Source organism: Leptonotus elevatus, chromosome 19, assembly GCF_054856555.1.
Source record: "Leptonotus elevatus isolate MCC_2025b chromosome 19, RoL_Lele_1.0, whole genome shotgun sequence".
Lineage (NCBI taxonomy): Eukaryota > Metazoa > Chordata > Actinopteri > Syngnathiformes > Syngnathidae > Leptonotus > Leptonotus elevatus.
The window spans coordinates 1,902,689-1,921,060 of NC_141257.1; the positions used below are offsets into that span (position 1 = coordinate 1,902,689).

The following is an 18,372-nucleotide window of genomic DNA, read 5'->3' on the forward strand; positions in this document are numbered from 1 at the left end:
GGTTTCATATTTTATATTAATAATTGCAATACTTGAGTATTTGTCATCTAATACGTTTGTATTTTTTCCTAATATTTTTGTATTATTTTGTTAATTTTAACAATATTCGCTTTCACTTCCCGTCTAATATTCAATATCATTTCGATTTGACTTTCTGTAATAAAACGGCGTTGTCAAAATCATGTTGAAGTCTGATCACCTTTATGATGATGCGAATGGCTGACACGCCAGAGGTGGCCATGACTTTGGCACAGTTGGGGATGAGGTTGAAGAGGACGGGGACGATGGCTTCGGCGCCGTGGTCAAATTTGTTGCCCAGCACGGAAGAAAGGTGTCTGTACATAAAGACGCTATATTAACACGATTCTATATCCAACATGGTGCAGACAGCATACATTGGAGACACCTACGCCACGGTGATGCAGGCCTCTCGGACCACTTGGGATCGCAGGTCTTTAGCGGAGAGCTTGAAGGCTCCGTCCAGAAGGCGGAGGTGCTGGTAGAAGCAGTCGTAGGAGGTGGCGCCGGCCACCAGCAGGGAGCGGACCTTCTTCATCTGATGACATAAACAAGCCTTTTAAGTCCAGTTTTGGGGGGGGGGGGTGTACAACTGAACAAAAGGCCACTCACGGCATTGGCTCGCTGGTTCCAGTCATGCTTGTCGTCGGAGCAGATCTCCCGGATCTTGTTGAGGTTATCTTCCAGATCTCTGCTGGAGTAGATCTGCAAGAAAAATATTTTTTGCTTTTGATAGAAAACAGAGCAAAGACTAAGAGCAAGTCTTTTGAAAAGACGTCAATTTACTTGGACACTAGGGACATCTGTGAAGGCTTTGACAAAGTCGTCCTCGTCGACGCCCCCGGCACTTTCCTTGGACCCTGTCGTGTGACAGCGTGATCGCATGTTAGTGTTTTGGTAAATGCAGCATGCTCAATATAAAAAAATACACAGCAAATGCAAAAATCCTTACTAATCCATGGCTTGGCAACTGTTCAATTCTCATTTCAATTAACATCCACAGTGTAAAAATCCTCATCAATTGACCCTTTTGCTTTTAAGCCAGATATTGGCTAGCATGTTAGCAATTGGCCAATTCTCATTAACAATGGGCAAGATATAAAACCCTTACTAATTAGCCCTGGCATTTTTGCTGCACAGGTTGCTATCTTGTTAGCACACAAACTGTTAGCATGTTAGCATTACTCCCATTAATCCTCATGAAAATTGGTCAACTTTTTTACTTCCATACACTGAAATAACTGGACCAAAATCAGGTCCAAAACAGAGCACGGTGAACTAAACCGTGCTGGAAAAATGACACAAGAACACCACTTGATCGGAATCGATACACTGAACACTCGGGTGCATCTTGAACAGGAAGGAGAACGGAAGCTCTCAAAAGGAGGAAAGCAGCTTAAGTGTTTCCAAGGCAATGCTACGGATGGTAATAATAAAGCATCGTAGGAAAAAAAAAAGAAGAAAAAAAAGAAAGAAAAAATAATAATAATAAAGCATCGTATTCCTAAGGAGCAGCATGGCTAACCTAGCTTTACAGTTGCAGCACTGGACCGGCGGGCCGCCGACGACTCGGCAGTCTTCTTGGGGACTTTGGGCACCTTGAAGCCCGAAGATGACGAGCGGTTCCCATCCACGCTGTCGTCGTCATCGAAACTTCGATCTGCGGAGAGGGACGAAGCGGTTAGCTTGTCTTTCGCACAGATCAAATGGCGCATCAGAGTGTTAAGTGGGCGTTGGTTCAGTGGTGCAGCCATGTGAGGGGTACATTTATTTATTTCATTAGTTTGATAACTTCATAATAATTTCTCATGCACAATCAATACCTTTAAAAACACATTTTGTCACTTGTTGTCAACTGAAAATGACATCACAGGTGTGACCAAACATGGCTCAGTTTGCGAACGTCACGTTTCCTTAAAATTGCATGAAGTTAATGGCAACTTTGTACTCATATCAATACTAATTCCTTGTCCCTGGTCGTAAAATGTCCGCAGGGGGGGGGCGGCCTATAATGGTATCGGTCACCGCCGGGAGTACCGATACCTTAAAATAAGACTATACCAATAAGGTATTGGCACCGATACCTGGTATCGGTTGTCACCCATCATAGTCAGGATGATACCACCTCTGTCTCAATTTGAGCCAGGAGAAACTCAGGTGAGCCGTGATTGGTTGCTCAGAGCACCTGTGATGTCATATTCAGTCAACAGCAAGTGGCAAAATGCGTTTACATGAAAATGAATGACATTATCAAATTATTTTGCATAATATGAACTTTTAATTGCTGAAAATGAGTCACGTATCCCTTTAAGTATCTTGAAGCTTCTTTTTGAGAAATTGGTCACCATCTGCTGCTTGTTGTGAAACTACTTAACCCGAGTTCACTTGTATCTACAATTTTTGCTTGAAGTCAAAGCAAAAAAAATCCATCCAGACAGCTCGTAATTCGGGTCCATTCATATTTCAAGGCACCACTGCATAATTTATTTATTTATTTATTTTAATCGTAAAATAGAAAAATGAAACCTGTTTACAAACCCCATAACTAGCTTAACAGGTACGCAAGTAAAATGACTTTTTTCGTCTGGCGACAGCTTTGCAACATTTTACTAAATCAATCCTAAAGACTAATGGGTCCATTTTGACAGCAACACAATTGCAACCACAACTCTGACAATGGCAGATATCAGGCCAGCTGGAAGGCCAGCGTGTGACAACATGATGGGGACGGAGAACGACAAATGCGCCACAGCCGCCAGCCGACACCTTCGCTCATCCATCGCCAGCTGACCTGCACATCAAAACATCATCGGCACTAAAGAGGTCCAAACAATCATGCAAACAACGCCCTGGTCCGCCTCCACACACTCACGGTCACAGATGCGCTGACAGATCAGTCGTCTCATTCTGGAGGGAGGCGGGAGGGCGTGCCGGCGGGGGCCGCTGCCCCCTCTTCTGCCAGACCCCTCGCCTCACAAAAAACACGGGGCCAAAGTTGACATGCCCCCGCAAAAATAAAAGCCCTCCGCCCCTGCCAGTGCCGGCATTTTCTTTTTACTCCTCTTTCCCAGCTCTGCCGGTCGGTCCCCTCCCTTTGCTCTCGGCCGGGATTTCGACAGCCAATCGGATGGGAGGTGACATCATCCTGTTGCAGCCAGTGCGGAGGCAGTACACACGAACGCACGCAGGGAATTTTAACAGGGTTTCTGACTAGGACTCTCTGGTTAAGATAAACTCTCATTGACAGCACACAGCAGACAAAGTCTAGACACATTTTTTGGGGCAAATGACAAAGCGATAAGAAGATCTTGCATATGAGCGAAGACACAATTTCAGTTGTTGCTGCATGATTTCTAATGTGCAAAAGATGCACATTGGAGATAAGTTACTGTTTTTGCTGATTAAAAAAAATATCACTATCACTTGTAATTTTAGTGAATTTTTTTGCATAGTAGAAAGAAGGTGTTAGGAACAAGTGAAAATGTAATTCTCAATTTTGAATGTGTGTTGACTTTTTCTTTTTAAATCACTATCACATTTGTAAATGTATACAAGTTCCGTGGAGTCTTGCATGGATAAAAATTCGCTGTCAATTTGTAATGCACAAAAAATGCACATTACATATGTGTCACTGGTTGCTTTTTTTTTTTTTATCACAATAAGTGCAGCAGTGCAGGTACAATTTTGTGTTGTCTTACATGAATGAAAATTAATGTTTGATTTCTAACATCAAAAAATGCACATTAGAAATACTCCAATAAAAGTTGGTCAATTCTTTAAATCACGATCACGGTTGTAATTTTACATAATCCACACAGGATCTTGCTTGCATGAAAATTCCTTGTCAATTAATAAAAGCGAACATCAGAAATACGATGAATGACAATTTTTCAATTTCAAACTTTTTTGCATGAGCATCGATATTTTTGATAACTGTGTCTTATCTTTGCCACTGTAACCAATGATTTAAAAAAAGAAAAAAGAAAGAAATGTCAAATGTGGTTTCCATTTTGCTTGTCTAAGGATGTTTATCTGTTGAATGGTCGAAGAAGAAATGTACACTTAGGCCATCACAGCCTGTAAGGGTCTCTCGCATCAGACCCCTTTGGAGTGTTCATGCTTGTGGACAAAAGGGTAAAGAAAAAAAAGAGAGGAAACGAGGGGGTGGTTGGATGGAAGGATGAGCAAAGACCAGGCAACAGGCACACATACACACACATTGTTGCCATGGCAACACGCGTGGGCCAGCTTTTAACCATGAGAGCAAAATGAAGGGCGTACATACAGCATCAATACTTCGATTTGTTTCATTGTTGACAAGGTGACAGTGTAACATCCTCATCTCGCGTTATTAGAGAAACAGACATGACATGCACAAGATTATAACCGAGACGTCCAAGGGAAACGTTGCCATAGTAACAGTAGACTGACACGGCAGGAGATTAATGAGGGGGAAAATTAGGACTGAAACGATGTTCACACAAAATGCTAATCTTAATGACCGTTGAAGTGAAGCAACTAATGTGGCAAAAACGGTTTTATTCTTTCCATTTGATTTATTTACGTCATTAAAGTATGTTTTTAAAGTACAATATTATGGAGGGCTGTTTCCCTTTTTCGAATCATATAACAAAAATTTCAAATGAATAACAAATGCATTCATTTCAAATGGGAAATATAATTTTAGATGCAAGAGTATTCTGAACACATGTAGCCTTGCACTCGTGATGAATCGAGATGAGCTCTTTTGCCTTTTGGAAATAACCTAGCACGAAAGAACACACAGAAACTAATAAGCACTTGCAACCACATGGGTGCTTTGTTATCAAAGACACAAAATGGACGCATCACGATCCCCACAACAAGAAAAACCGCAGGGAAGATGTCTAGTCACTTACAAACTCAAAAAAACAGGCCTGGATTCATACAGACAGAAAGTCAGTCAGTCGGTCAGTCAGTCAGTCAGACAGACAGACAGACAGGTATAATTTAAGATCTCAAGTGAGGGCGACAGGGAATAAAGCATAATATTCTGAGCACAGATTTCCCCTGGCAACCCGCCAAGCCTTGGAAACGGGGTCACGCTTTCCTTTCGCAGAGCTGCCGAGGTACTGGAGCAGAATGAGATTGTCTGCAAATGTGTGTACTGTGGACGGGAACCAAGTGTGTGTGTGTGTGGAGGGGGGGGGGGGGGGGGGGTGTCAGTCACTGTCAACAGCTAAAGTATGCAAGCGATGAAAGCTGCTACTTGCGGTCAGTTTGAAAGTCGACGAATGTGTTTGGCTTGTTCGCCACTTTTTTTTGTGTGTGTGCGGACCGACAGCCATAATTTCAGACGGGACGGAGCAGAAACTTTTACCGCATAACAACAATCAAGCCACTGAGAACGAGAACAACTCCATAATTGTCATTTTCTGAAGAGCGATGGCTGCAATGAAATCTGGAGGATTTATATCTTGGAAACGTACATAGCAATGATTATTCCTTTTGGATACTTGTTTTTACAGATAGGGTGGTTTTCCTTTTAGTTTCTTCCCTCGCAAACATCAGTCAAATCCATCATTATTTCATGACAGTTGATAAATAACTGTCATTTTCACTAACATGCAGACGCAGCGGCATCCAAGCACGAATTTCAGAGTCTTCTATCAATCTCTGAATTTCACTTTCTCGGGAAGTTATTGAAGCCTGGTTCATGCAATGGGAAAGTCAATCATGGACTGCACCCGAGATGTCAAAATTGAAACCTTGATTTGGACCATTCTGATGGCAATAATCATTAGCCCACAGTAGTTCTCATTCACTTGATTTGAAACAAATTGAATGATTTTCTATCATAAATCGCAAGGCATTTAAGTTGCCAAATTTAAACACAAGAGATCCTGCAAAATGGTCGCACCAGAGACGCAACATAACATCCTTTGCCTTTTACACAGAACTCAGTGAAGTCGAAATATTGCAGCTTTTACACAACACGAGAAACAAAATGCTTTCAAAAATGTTCATCAACTCATTCACTCCCAGCCATTTTCACTGAAGCAATCCCCTTCGCTCCCGGCTGTTTTACTGCATTTTGACTGATTTTGCAAGGCCCACAGAATATTGTGTTCTATTGCTATAAAAACATGGAACATACCAGAAAATTTGTCACTCGCTTTTGTAATGCTTTTGTAAAGTGGCTGCATCAAAGCCTTCTGTATGCGCTAGCATTAAAAAACAACAACATATAAATACGTTTTTGGGACCATGGTAATATTTAAAATGTAACATATTTATACGTTTTTGGAAGAAAATGAGTTAAACATTTATGATTTCTTGGATGGAGGTCAACCCCAACATAGGATCAACTTTATCTGGTGTGACATACGAGACTTTAACGCACGCTGAGAATTGCTTTCAAATGTTTGTGTTGCCAGCCCAAAAAATGCTGTTGTCAAGTCAACAAACACATGCAATTTCATTTAATTAGCGACCTTCCTTTGTCTTTGAAACCCAAGCCAGCAAAGCAAGGATATCCTGCAAACAAATAATTAGCTCAACATAACAGAACTAGTGTTGAACTTAACACTCCTGTTTCGGGTCTGATACCAACCTCCCCACCCCCAAGGCGGAAAATGTCCATGATGACTTCAAGATGGAAGAAGGGGGGAAACAAATCGAGTCAAGTGACTACATCCCAATCCCTACAATAATCATATAAAAATGGCACCACTTCAAAGCCGATTCCACTGTAAAAGCGCATGGTGACCATCTTTTGTCCGGGTGCCAACAGCAACACAGCCAGATGGGATTAAACAACACACTTACGGCCGCCATCTTTCCCAAAAGCCATGGCTGGAGCTTGCTAAAATCTTGCCGCCTCCTTCGTTCTCTTGCCCTCCTTCGCCTCAGCCTCGCTGTGTATCCGTCAGGATGAATGGGGGCGAGGAGGCGACAGGCGGGAGAGGCAGCGACCCGGCGACTGACTGACTGACGAGATCTCGGTCAACTTCTTTTTTTGCTTAATCCTCCTTCCTTCCCGTTCTCTTCGCCAACAGCTGCCTCAAAGCCCTGAACATTTCTAGGACAAGTTTTCTTGAGAGGGAACCATGGAAATGTACAAAATGACAATAAAACAAAACAAAAAAAGACTATTTTGAACCAAAATAGCACACTTCATGTGTATTTTCAGGTATATCTTGAAGATTTTTTGTGGGTCTACTTATGATAGATATGCCCACCAAAATTTATGTTGGCAGGTTAACCTGGCTATGCGAGCTGAATTTTCCAGCTACTTAGATTAGAAGGTCCACAAAAAATGTCCAAAAAGAAGCTAAAATGGCAGTTTCAAGTCAAAATGGCAGGCTTCCTTTCCTGTGTCTTTTTGGGCATGTCTGTTTGAGACTTTTTTGTGGGTCTACTCATAATTGACAAGCCTACCAAATTTCATGCTGCCAAGTTAAATTGAATACAAGGACTGCATTTTTGTGACACGTCTCAATTTCCACTAGAATGAACACTCTCAAAATGCCAAATCAAGCCATCACCTTGGCGGAGGCAACTAAAATGAAGATTTTATGCCAAGAGAATCACATGCCAGACCCATGAACGGCAAGTGACATATGCTACACTAACTCACTTGCAAGTGCAAATAAAGGTGTACAGTACAGTACGAATCTGCTACATTCTAATGATCCTAGCATACGTGCTCATTAATTCCCGAGCCAATGTGCAGCCACGCAGCTGCCCGGGTTCAAAGCAACACGCTCTGCCTGCCCGTGTCTCCTCCCCATCAACCAACCACGGTTGCCACAGGAGACGGCGTCTTCAAAACCAGCCGCTGCGAGTAAACAAGCTGATGGGTGTGATTTACGGTGACATGCCAGCCTAAAGATACACTAGTGTCTGGCTAATAGTAGGACTAACATGAATGTAATACGAGCGGGTTATATTCGGCGGAGGTGGTGAATCAATGGACAGAACGATGTTTACTTTAAGATGGAAAAAAAAAATCACTAAAAATAATAAAATAGTGAATAAATAAAATCAGCAATTGGAAATGTGTCTTTTAGCCTTAAAACAACAACAAAAATCTGATAAAATTATATATATCAACAAAAATAAAAAGATATCCAACAAATTACATTTTTTTTAAATGATCAAATATAAAAATTACAAACTATTAGAATAAATAAAATTTCTCAAACTCATTTCAGACTGTTTGCAAAAAGATTTTGCACAAAAGCATTTTTTGTGCATTTTGAATAAAAATTAATCAAAACAATTAAAATCGTAAAAAAAATCATATTTAGGGATGCATGCTTTTTCTAAACCGAAATTCAACAGCAAGAACATTTCAATATTTTGGAAATGCAACCACACAAAATGTGTCCATATGCAATCATGCAATCAAACAAAGTAAAACATACCCTGTCCTCTACTAAAAAACAATGTTATAGTTGTCATATAGTGCATATATTTTCATCCGATACAGCATGACAACAGTGATTCTATTTATACTTGGACAAAGAAAGGGTCACGCACTGTCCACTGTACTGCTGCATACACACTAAACCATTAATCCTGTTAGGTCCGATTACATGGCAACCGGGTGAGACAATCATAAGAGCACACGGTCAAGCCACACACACACACGCACATACATGACAAGAGCAAAATCTTCTTGACATGACTCAACATGACGGTGGGCGTCGTCCCGCAAAGTAAATAAGACGAGACACTGACCGTGACTGGGGCTGAGAGCCATGTTGCCCGAATTCAGAGCCTCATCAAAGCGAGCGAAAATGGTCTGCAACCTGGAGAGAGGAGGAAACAAACGTTATTAACGACAATCGCTCAAACTGGACCCATTTGTTAAGATGGCTTCTGTGGTGTTTGGCACCGCACGTGAGCGTCTCTCCAGGTGGGTGTGTCGACACAACAACAACACAAGATGGACGGCGCGCCTTGCCGGCTTGCACATGTATGACAAAAATAGAAGCACAACACGCCCCGGGGTAGCGCGCACTCCGCTCACCGCTTGTATTCCAACGCATGAAATGGATTCCTCCTCCTTTCGTTTGCATATTAAACTGCCAAAGAGAGAAACGGCTCCTCGTTTTTTCCCCACGTCGTATTCCCCCCAGATGAGCGCAGAGCCGGTGACACGCTCCGTTCTTCAGCCCTTTGTATCAAACATGGTGCAGTGGCTCTCCGAGGGGAGGGGAGGGGAGGGGATCGAGGCGAAGGGGAGGGCAAAGCGTGCATGCAACAAAGCACCACCTACTGTTCTACATACGTGGTGGATATGTCGATCACACGCTAGAAGGGGGGGGGGGGGGGATACACAGTCAAGCCAAAGTTTGACTGTGTGTGATAAGCGGCCAGCAGATCTGGTTACCCTTTACATAACCTCCCTCCATACACAGACGCAAGCATTGTGGTCAGAGGGGGGAGGGGCTGGAGAGCAAAAAGACGAGCCATGCCTGTCTTGCTTCACCCCAATTGCATTTCCTCATATTTTCCTCATCACGTATTGCACATTTGCGCGTATGCAAGGCAGCATAATCGTGATACAAGTCTGTGCTGAATGAACATGATATAATACATGAATACAACTTGACCTGACTTTTCAAGATATGAGCCTGCTTGGCCAATTTTTTTTTTTTGCCTTGAAGCACGAGTCATGGTGAAGGCAAATGTTAAAACAAGTAGTCGCTTGGCAAATGTGACAACATTTTTCAAAAATGAGGATCCAAGCCGTTTAATTGCTACTCCCAATGTCAAATTAAACACAAAACGAAGAGAACATCAGAGGTGGCAAATCCAAGTCCAGAAAGTAAAAACCCTGCCACAGTTTAGCTTTAGCTCCAGGTGCTTCCTATTTAGCTTGTTTACCTGCTAGGGAGCGAGCTAGTATCCGAGGCTAAAGCCAAACCGTGTCAGGGTTTTTACTTTCTGGACCTGGATTTGCCACCTCTGTGTGTGTTTAACCACCAGACTACATTAACTTAGCAAAATGCTAACTCATAGTGAAAAACGCCATCAAAGAGCAAATGAAACTAGCATCGCTGCTGTTGTCATTCTAAACCTTTCAACACTTTTTAATGGAACACCAGCAGTAGCAACGCATGCTGACAGATATAAAACAATCCTCTCGTGCATATTAGGGCCCGGCTGATAAATTGGCCGACTGATTCAAATCAGGAAATATTTTCTTTCTATTTTTTTGCCAATTGTTTTTGGAAACTCTCAAAAGACAACCCGGCCCGTGCTGGGCTGGAACAAATTGATGGCTTCCCCATTCATTTGAATGGGGGAAAAGGATTTGAACTGTGAGAAAAGACGCACGTGTCTTTAAATGTCATTTCTGATAACCGTGTCAGTTCTCTCTTGCTCACCCCATTTGCCTTCTTCATGTTTTCCTCATCAAAAATCCACAGTTTAATGTTTATACAAGGCAGCCTGAGAGTTCTAAAAAAAGTCCACATTTCAAGCATTTTACCTTGCGTTCACTTCTGCTTTACTTTTATGCCATCTTTGGTCGCCAACTCCCTTCATTGTCTACCACGGTGTCCTCATTCTCTGCCTTATCTGATGTAAACTCTTACAAGTTGATATGCAATATGGCCCGGAAAACTTCAGCTCCGCATAAGAGCGAGAGGCCGCAGACCCAACAAAAGGTAACAAAGGTAACAAAGCCTGTCATAATGCTCCAGTGAATGTAGGTTTTTGTATCTGTAGACAAGTCGTGCACTTCCGTCCAGACAGTTGTGCGTTTACACTGGAGACTTGATGTGCACAACACATGACAGACGTCAGCATTCGCAGACACAACGCTCACTGATAGCAGTCAGCACATTATGGCCCTTTGCAGACATGGGATGACGAGGCCAAATTTAATGATGACCTTCAACACGCAGCTCGGCATGATGCGGTTTACAGATTAGTATTAAGACATTCAAATTATCGGCAATACACTATTTAGCATCTCAGACTGACAGGACAGCAGAAGGGTCAGACGCATAAGGAAACATGGCGCATGAAAGCCCAGGTGCCGGCGACCATTTTTTTTTGCACATTTTTTTTAATAGTCTTTTCATATTTTAGTATTTTTCATTTCAGTTATTTTTGCATTTAATATTTGCTGATTTTTAAAAAGGTGTATTTTTCATAATATGTTATTTTTTGTTGAATATTTTGTGTATTTTTGACTAATATTTTCCCCTCAGTTTTGTCTAATATGCTTTACGCTATATTTTCTATCCCTTTCATAATATTTATTTATATAGGGGGTTTTTTTCAAAACAAATTACAGCATTTTTGAATATGTTTTTATGTTTTTTTTATAATACATATATTTATTTATTTATTTTAGTTTTCCTTGCTACTTTGTATTTTTTTAACACCAGGGCAATTTTGGTAAAGTTTGGTTGCAAGACGACTGAAGGACACATGGCTTTGGCCCTCCTGTCAGCCAGCCCCTCTCAACCCCCCCCCCCCCCCCCCCCTCCCCCCCGTTTCTCCAACTCCACCAGCGCCAGTCAGCATTGTGCTCGGGATCAAAAGCGTCTCTGTGAAGGGCAGAGTGGTGCATGGCGTGGCCTGGGACTGACCGGACGGTTCGTGCGTGTGTGTGTGCGTGTGTGTGCGTGCGCATGTGTGAGAACAACTGACCGTGCGGCAGGCAGTCCTCTCTTTGCCAAGTCGGCTCGTACCCTCTCGCCGACGTGCCGGTAAATATCCACTATTGTTGTGATGGAGGCCTCTCGTACCTGCACGTCACAGAAATTCAAAGTGGTAAGCTGCTTTTGAAAACATACATACTGTACATCATTTGCCAAGCAGCAGCATTACAGCTTTGTAAGCAGTCTATGTAATGAAATGAGGTCGAAAAAGTATAATGCACACTAAGCCTGTACCCACAATATGGGGAAATAAATCTTTTTGTTAAAGCCTTTCCATGCATTTAACACATTTCACAAATCTACAGTATGATGGTTTGTAATCTCCTGTGCCTCTTTCCAAGTTTTTTGACATGACGGTTTGTGGTATATGTATGATTTAATCTATTAATATTTGCAATTACAATCACTTTTTGGCAAGCATCAATTTTTTTTGCGAATTTTCGCTATTTGTGGTCGGGCTCGATCCCTATTTCCCCGCTAGTAGTGGGGGTCCACTGTACATGACAATTTCAGCCACCAAAAATGAAGGTTAAAAAAAAAAAAAGTAAGCTTCGTAAAACGCATATGGCGAGAAGAACAGATGCTGTCAGCGGAGCACTCACCTGCAATGACAGGCATTAAGGGCATTAAGGGCATTACTTAATTAGGCTCTTTTTTTTTTTTAATCAGGTTTTCAGTCTTCCACCATTAAGTGCACTTGTGAAGATAACACATTCGAATATAAACCCTGTAGGGAACCTTTACTCATTTTATTGCCCTGCTGCGATTGGATGGCTGGATGCTGTTAAAAAGGGGGCAAGCGAGGCGTGGGCGTTCACAACGCTGATTGGTAGGGACAGAGTGCGGGTGGATAATTGCCGGGCAGACGACGGCAGCCGATTTCCCCTTTGGGGCGGAAACAACGTCGAAGCTCCCCCCACGCCAGAAGTGTGCTAATAGCGCTAATAATGGCTGCTGTGCAAATGTAGCTCTTACCTGAGGGTTCTGGTCTGCCGTCAGAATGCAAAGATGAGGAACGATCTTGCTCAGGCTCAACGTCTGTGCGCCATACCTGCGAGGCGTGCAACGGCAATGTTAGAAGTCAACACAAATAAAGGAAGAAATGCCAGACAACAGCTCACAGCAGAGTTTCCTCCAAAGGGAAAACATTTGCCAGGACAATCTTTTAAAATCCATACACCCATCGAGTGATTTACAGCCCAGATAATCGCTCGACAGCGAGCACGACGACGCAATCCATTAGCAAAAGGGCGCTAGCATTAGCGGCTCCACTCTACTGGGCCGCGCAACGTTCCATCCACGGGCTAGCCAGAAACATCTGCAAAGCATTTCTCCATGTTAAAAGCCCAAATTTAGCGCCAAGGAGACGTCTCGCTAATAACAAGAAAGGTCTTTATGACTCAAATCATCTTTATGTTCGTTTGTGTCTTTCTGCCAAGCCAAGCGCAGGATGACTGGAGAGGCTCAGCTCAAGTAACACAGAGCAACAGATCATGTGGCAGCGCTTAACATAGCAAAGCGAGTGAAAGAGAGCAAAAAAAATTGGCGATAAATGGTGAGAATACGCCGCCTCAGCACGTTTTGACGTTTTCTCAGTTGGAACTAGCGGGAGCCTCTGTGGTAAAAGCGTCTACAAACGGAGGCGGGGGTGGTGACGTTATGTTTGGCAATTTCGGCCACAAGATCATGTGAGGACTTCAGTGGCTGTTAATAGACAGCAGACTTTTAAAGGCGCTAGGAACAAATACAAGCTTGTAGAAACTTTTGTGCTCTTTTATGTGACTTTTAAACCATGACAGAGGCACCGTGTCTTTTGTGTATGAGGGGGAGAGAGAAAAAAAAAAAAAGCTTAAATGGGCATGTAAAAGAGTTTCTAATAAAAACAAAAATACATTCTCATTTTAATTGTACTATTTATAGTGAATCTAATAATGACCAATGAAGCAGTTATTTACTAGATGTATTTTAAATCACCATCTCAATTTCTTTACAAAAGGTAAAATGCCAAATTTTGACAATGAAACATGCATATTCTTCTTTTTTTATTTACATTTTTCTTAATTTAATTTAAAAAAAATAACACTGTAAAATTGTTTGTACTAATATTTTATTATTTACAACAAATGAATCAATGATTTTGTGAAATAATGACAAAATTAAATTGCAATGCTTTTAGCTAAATAATGCTTTTTATGGCCCGCTTATATAACATAACATTTTCCTGATTAAATACCAGAGTGGGCCATATGTGGCACGCGGGCCATACTTTATCCATCCAGAACTGACCAAGATCCAGTCAAGTTGAGAGAAACCAAGCGGATTATTCCAAGAGAGTGACGATACATGATGACATACTTTCTTGAAATAACTTTCAACTGAACTTCAACTGAAAATACATCTGGTTATTCTTCCAAAGAAGTGACTAAAAAAAGAAAAGTCCTACTTACGAGCTGAGCGCGGCACTGAGGCAGAGGCACAGTCCTTCTCGGCTGCGGAAGTTCTTGTGTTTGAAGCCCGGCAGCAGTCTTTCCCAAACGTACTGGAGAGATGGCGAGAGCAAATTAGCGGGAGAAGGAGCAAAAGGGAAAAGACTGCGGCAAGCCGCTGAGAAGATTGCGAGAGTTGGTGACAATCGGCAGTGACTGAATGTGATGGCAACGCAGATGGCCGGGAGATCAAAGCTGCTGTGGCGCTACCAGGGAAGCCAAAAGAGGGCGCTATAGCGCTCTGTGATAATGACACTACAGTGTTATTTTAATATATTATATAATAATTCTTTTTTTTTGAAGATCTTAAAATATAACACTCACTTCACTGATATATTCTTCTACCTCAATGAAAAACAATATTATTACAGCATCTTACTGTCACAAAAAAAGGCACTTTTCTTCTTTGTTTATATCTGCTTGACTGTATTATACTGCCTCCAGCTGGCCAAGGCGGGTATACTAGGAGTAGCAGCGCAAATAATGAAATTCATGATGCATAAACACTTTCATTCTTTACAATCTATTTACTGTAATTATTAGTCAGTATTTTTTATAAAGTATAACATGCTGGAGTGCTATTTTCATTGTTTATTTATTTTTCAGTAAGGCCTTGTGTTTCCTTGCATTCCAGTATTTGTGAATGTTATTTAATCAAATTCATAAAATTGTGAAAATGTTCTAAAATTTACAGTATTTGAAAATTCATTAAAAAAAAAAAAAGGACACCCACTTATGTTTATTTTTGGAACCAAAGTAAGGACTCTGTTTTTACTTGTATTTATTTAATAGGCTTATTTTGTGAATTTGTAATCATTTTTAGATACATTACAAAAAAAAATAATCCAGAAATTAGAGAATCAATTATTCGTATTTTTCTATTTTTTTCCTTTCATTTTTGCTTCTTATTTACCACCATATTTTATTTTCCTTTGCATTTTGTGTGCGTGGAGTTGCCCCTAGTTGGGTGGGACTACCATCCAGGGGGAAAACTACGCATTACCAATTGATTTTAATCCACCCTTTTGCTTTTAGCCCAACATATTCAGTTACCGACTGTAAGAAGTGGTCGGACGATGTTTGTGTTGCTTTTTTATGATTTACAGTATATGCAAGTGAGCCAAGTAAGAATCCTTGTTGTCAGTCTGAGAGTGTTTGGCTTCATGTATGTGCTTGTTGAAGGAGAGCTTTACCATGGGCGAGGCCGTCTGCTCCATGCAGTGAAGGATGAGCGCTTGGCTGTTCTCCCGGACCTGGTCTTTGCCGTCCCCCAGCCGGTCCACCAGTGCTGGCAACACTACACAAACACGTAGGACAAAAGCAATGAGGGGTGCCCCCAAGTGGACGTCTTTCAAATGACAGTGATGACTCAGTAGGCGTGTAGTCGAGGGAAGCGACATCATCCCTGCTTTTCCTGTCCATGTGCTCACATAACAGTGTGTTGTCATGGTAACGAGGCCAAATAATGAGGGATTTAAATAAAAATAAAAAAAAGCGGGGGGAGGGTTGCTTGTTGTTGTGTTGCCTCACGGCTTAAAAGGCGTACACTCGACTTGTTTAATCGCTCCCTTTTCAGCCGACGTCAGTAAAAGAGAGCACAGCACAACGCTTGTCGTTTTCAAGATCAATATCATGCACTTAGTTGCACTGGATGATGTCAGCCTTCTCTCAGCATGCCAAGCCAGTGTTTGGGAGCGGTTGCGGGGAGACGCAAGGCATGACGGAATCAAGCCGCAGTAGACAAGCTTTTGAGAAAGCAGAAATAAAAAGTGACGCGGCTGAACTGTGTGCACGCGTGGGTGAGTGCGAGTGTTTGTGACAAGCGCCAGCCAGGGTGGCTGACACGGACGCTGCGGACATCTTGACAGCCACTGACGACGCATGCAGTGGACATCAAAAGTCGACACACCCCTGTTCAAATTCTGTTCAATTTTCGTGATAAAAAAATAGACTAAATCATTTCAAAAGTCCGTCACTATTAACTCATTTGCTCCCAAAAACGTATAAATATGTTCTATTTTAAATATTACCAGTGTCCCAAAGATGTATTTATACGTTTTTAATGTGTGTGTTTTTAACGCTAGAGCATACAGAAGACTTTGCTGCAGCCTCCTAACTGCAGAGAACGGTTGAAGCAATGGTAGTTATTACAAAAACGACCAGAAGGTGGCAGCGGAGTATAAGAGATCAACCAGGGCCATGTTGCAAACAAGCCGTTTTCCCCACTGTTTCAAACTGATTTGTGAATAATTATTAAATTTAGCTATATTCTAATGCTAGTTGCTGCAAAATGGAATCAAATAGAAATATACTTTTTTTCCCTGGTGAAATAAGACTCTTCGGTAGATTCCATGTTTTTATAGCAATAGAACACAATATTTTGTGGGCCTTGCAAAATCAGTCAAAATCCAGTAAAACAGACGGGAGCAAAGGGAATTGCTTCAGTAAAATGGCTGCGAGTAAATGAGTTAATAAAAAAGAAAAACTTTATAAAACTTGATTGAAAGAAAAGTTTGAAATGCCCGGCGTGTTTAACTGCGGTTACTGTTTCTTTTCAGTTATTGTGGTCTACTTCCTGTTGTTGGTTCCCCTACTTGTTGCATAGACTGTCAAAGCTTTCTGTGAGCAAAATGAATTGTTGAGTGGCTTGCTCACCTGTGCCCAGGTAACCTCGGAAGCGCTCGCCAAGGCGGTCCACAAAAGCTGCACAGATGTCAATGCCCAACAGCGCCACCTATAAAAAGTAAAAAAAAAAGATAGCTTGTGAAAATTCAATCCATAAATATATTTGAAAATAAACTGCGTGACATTTACTAGTCGACATACTGGAATATATGGTTAATTAATTTTTTTACTTTCTACCCTCTTCAGCCACATGTAGAAGGAAGGACAGGAAGGTTGGGGACTGGGGGGGGGGCTGCTTTCCCATCTGGTGTGGCGGCGTGGACTTTTTCCACCGCCAGAATTTTTCTGATGGAGATCCCATCCGCACACGGATTGGAATGCTTGTCTTGGCACCACGCGAGCCCGCTTGACTATAAAACTCCAGAGAGTGGCGGGTCGGAGCACAGCCCCTTGCCTATTTTAGTCAAAAGCCTAGTAGAAGCAGGTAAGTGGCGTGACGTCCGCCAAGGCCCAAAAGAGAGGAATCTGGCCATGTTGACGAAGCTCACAGTCCAAATAATTACACACAGCATCTGTAGTGCTTAAAAAAGAAAGAAAAAAATGAGGAATGCTGGAATATTCTGCTGGGACTCAATGGCCTCCATTGTGAGGGGGACGTACGCCGGCTTAGTTTGCCAATTAGTGCGCAGAATTTTTTGTGGAGCTTAAGGGGGTCCACGCAGAAAGTCCAGAGAGACCACTTTGTGTTTTAATCGCCCAAACGTTTGCCAGCTTTCGTAATCCGATTCAGTCGTGACGTAAAAAAACAACAACAGCTGCTAGTGAAAACCATAATAATCTCACTAGCATCATTAGCATTATTAGCATGATACCCAGATTAGCGACTCTGTAATGTAGACTTGTGATGTCACAAGACCAAAATTTAGACTTCTCTACTGAATTTCTGAGTTCTACTTTGGAGTTTGGCGTTCTGACAAAATAAGTCTGGACACGGAGGTGACCTCGCATTACAAACGGATGCACCCCGAGTCCCAACATCTGCTCCTATTCGGCCATCTTGACAGCCAGAGGTGACAGTTGCCTGGGCCTCGTGCTCCAATAAATTCGTCCAATCCGTCCTTGACACTCTGCATCTTTTCATCGCCTCCGCTTTTTTACCCGAGTCTCCAGTTGCTGCACGGCGTCGGGTTTGAGGTTTCAGGCCTTTCCAACAGCTGGAGACGGGAATGACGGATGATGTATTCTCACCAAAAGCTGCACGACACAATTTTTCCACAGCGTTGTTGAAGAGAAACACAAGTTCTCATTTTGGACCGTGAGGAGTTTTTATTTCCTCAAATGTCTTTTTGTGCTTCCTGACTCGCAGCCAAACAGCCAAAAGACACGGACTGGAAGCAGAGGAGGCAGTACAAAATGCAATTTCCATTGGTCAACAATTTTTCTTATTGGCAATGACGTGAAAGTGTTTGTATTTGTCCGTTGACTTCATAAAAGGTTGTTTTAAGTGACAATTTAACATTCCTATTTCCTACCTGTAGTAAAATGATTTTCATTTGTCAAGTTGAAGATAGGAAAGA

At 42.0% G+C, this 18,372-nt stretch overlaps 1 protein-coding gene across 11 annotated transcripts in view; it reads right to left on the reverse strand.

Moving 5' to 3' along the window:
• clasp2 (cytoplasmic linker associated protein 2) overlaps positions 1-18,372 on the reverse strand; it is a 41,245-nt gene that overhangs the window by 20,418 nt on the left and 2,455 nt on the right. For all 11 annotated transcript variants that reach the window (XM_086062652.1, XM_086062650.1, XM_086062651.1 and 8 more), the window contains exons 2-12: positions 16,826-16,904; positions 15,364-15,467; positions 14,132-14,223; positions 12,660-12,735; positions 11,674-11,771; positions 8,743-8,813; positions 1,544-1,678; positions 805-878; positions 631-723; positions 411-556; positions 200-335 (exon numbers count right to left, since the gene is read on the reverse strand). In XM_086062652.1, coding sequence (XP_085918778.1) covers positions 200-335; positions 411-556; positions 631-723; positions 805-878; positions 1,544-1,678; positions 8,743-8,813; positions 11,674-11,771; positions 12,660-12,735; positions 14,132-14,223; positions 15,364-15,467; positions 16,826-16,904 — 1,104 coding nt within the window. The remainder of the gene's footprint in view (positions 1-199; positions 336-410; positions 557-630; positions 724-804; positions 879-1,543; positions 1,679-8,742; positions 8,814-11,673; positions 11,772-12,659; positions 12,736-14,131; positions 14,224-15,363; positions 15,468-16,825; positions 16,905-18,372) is intronic.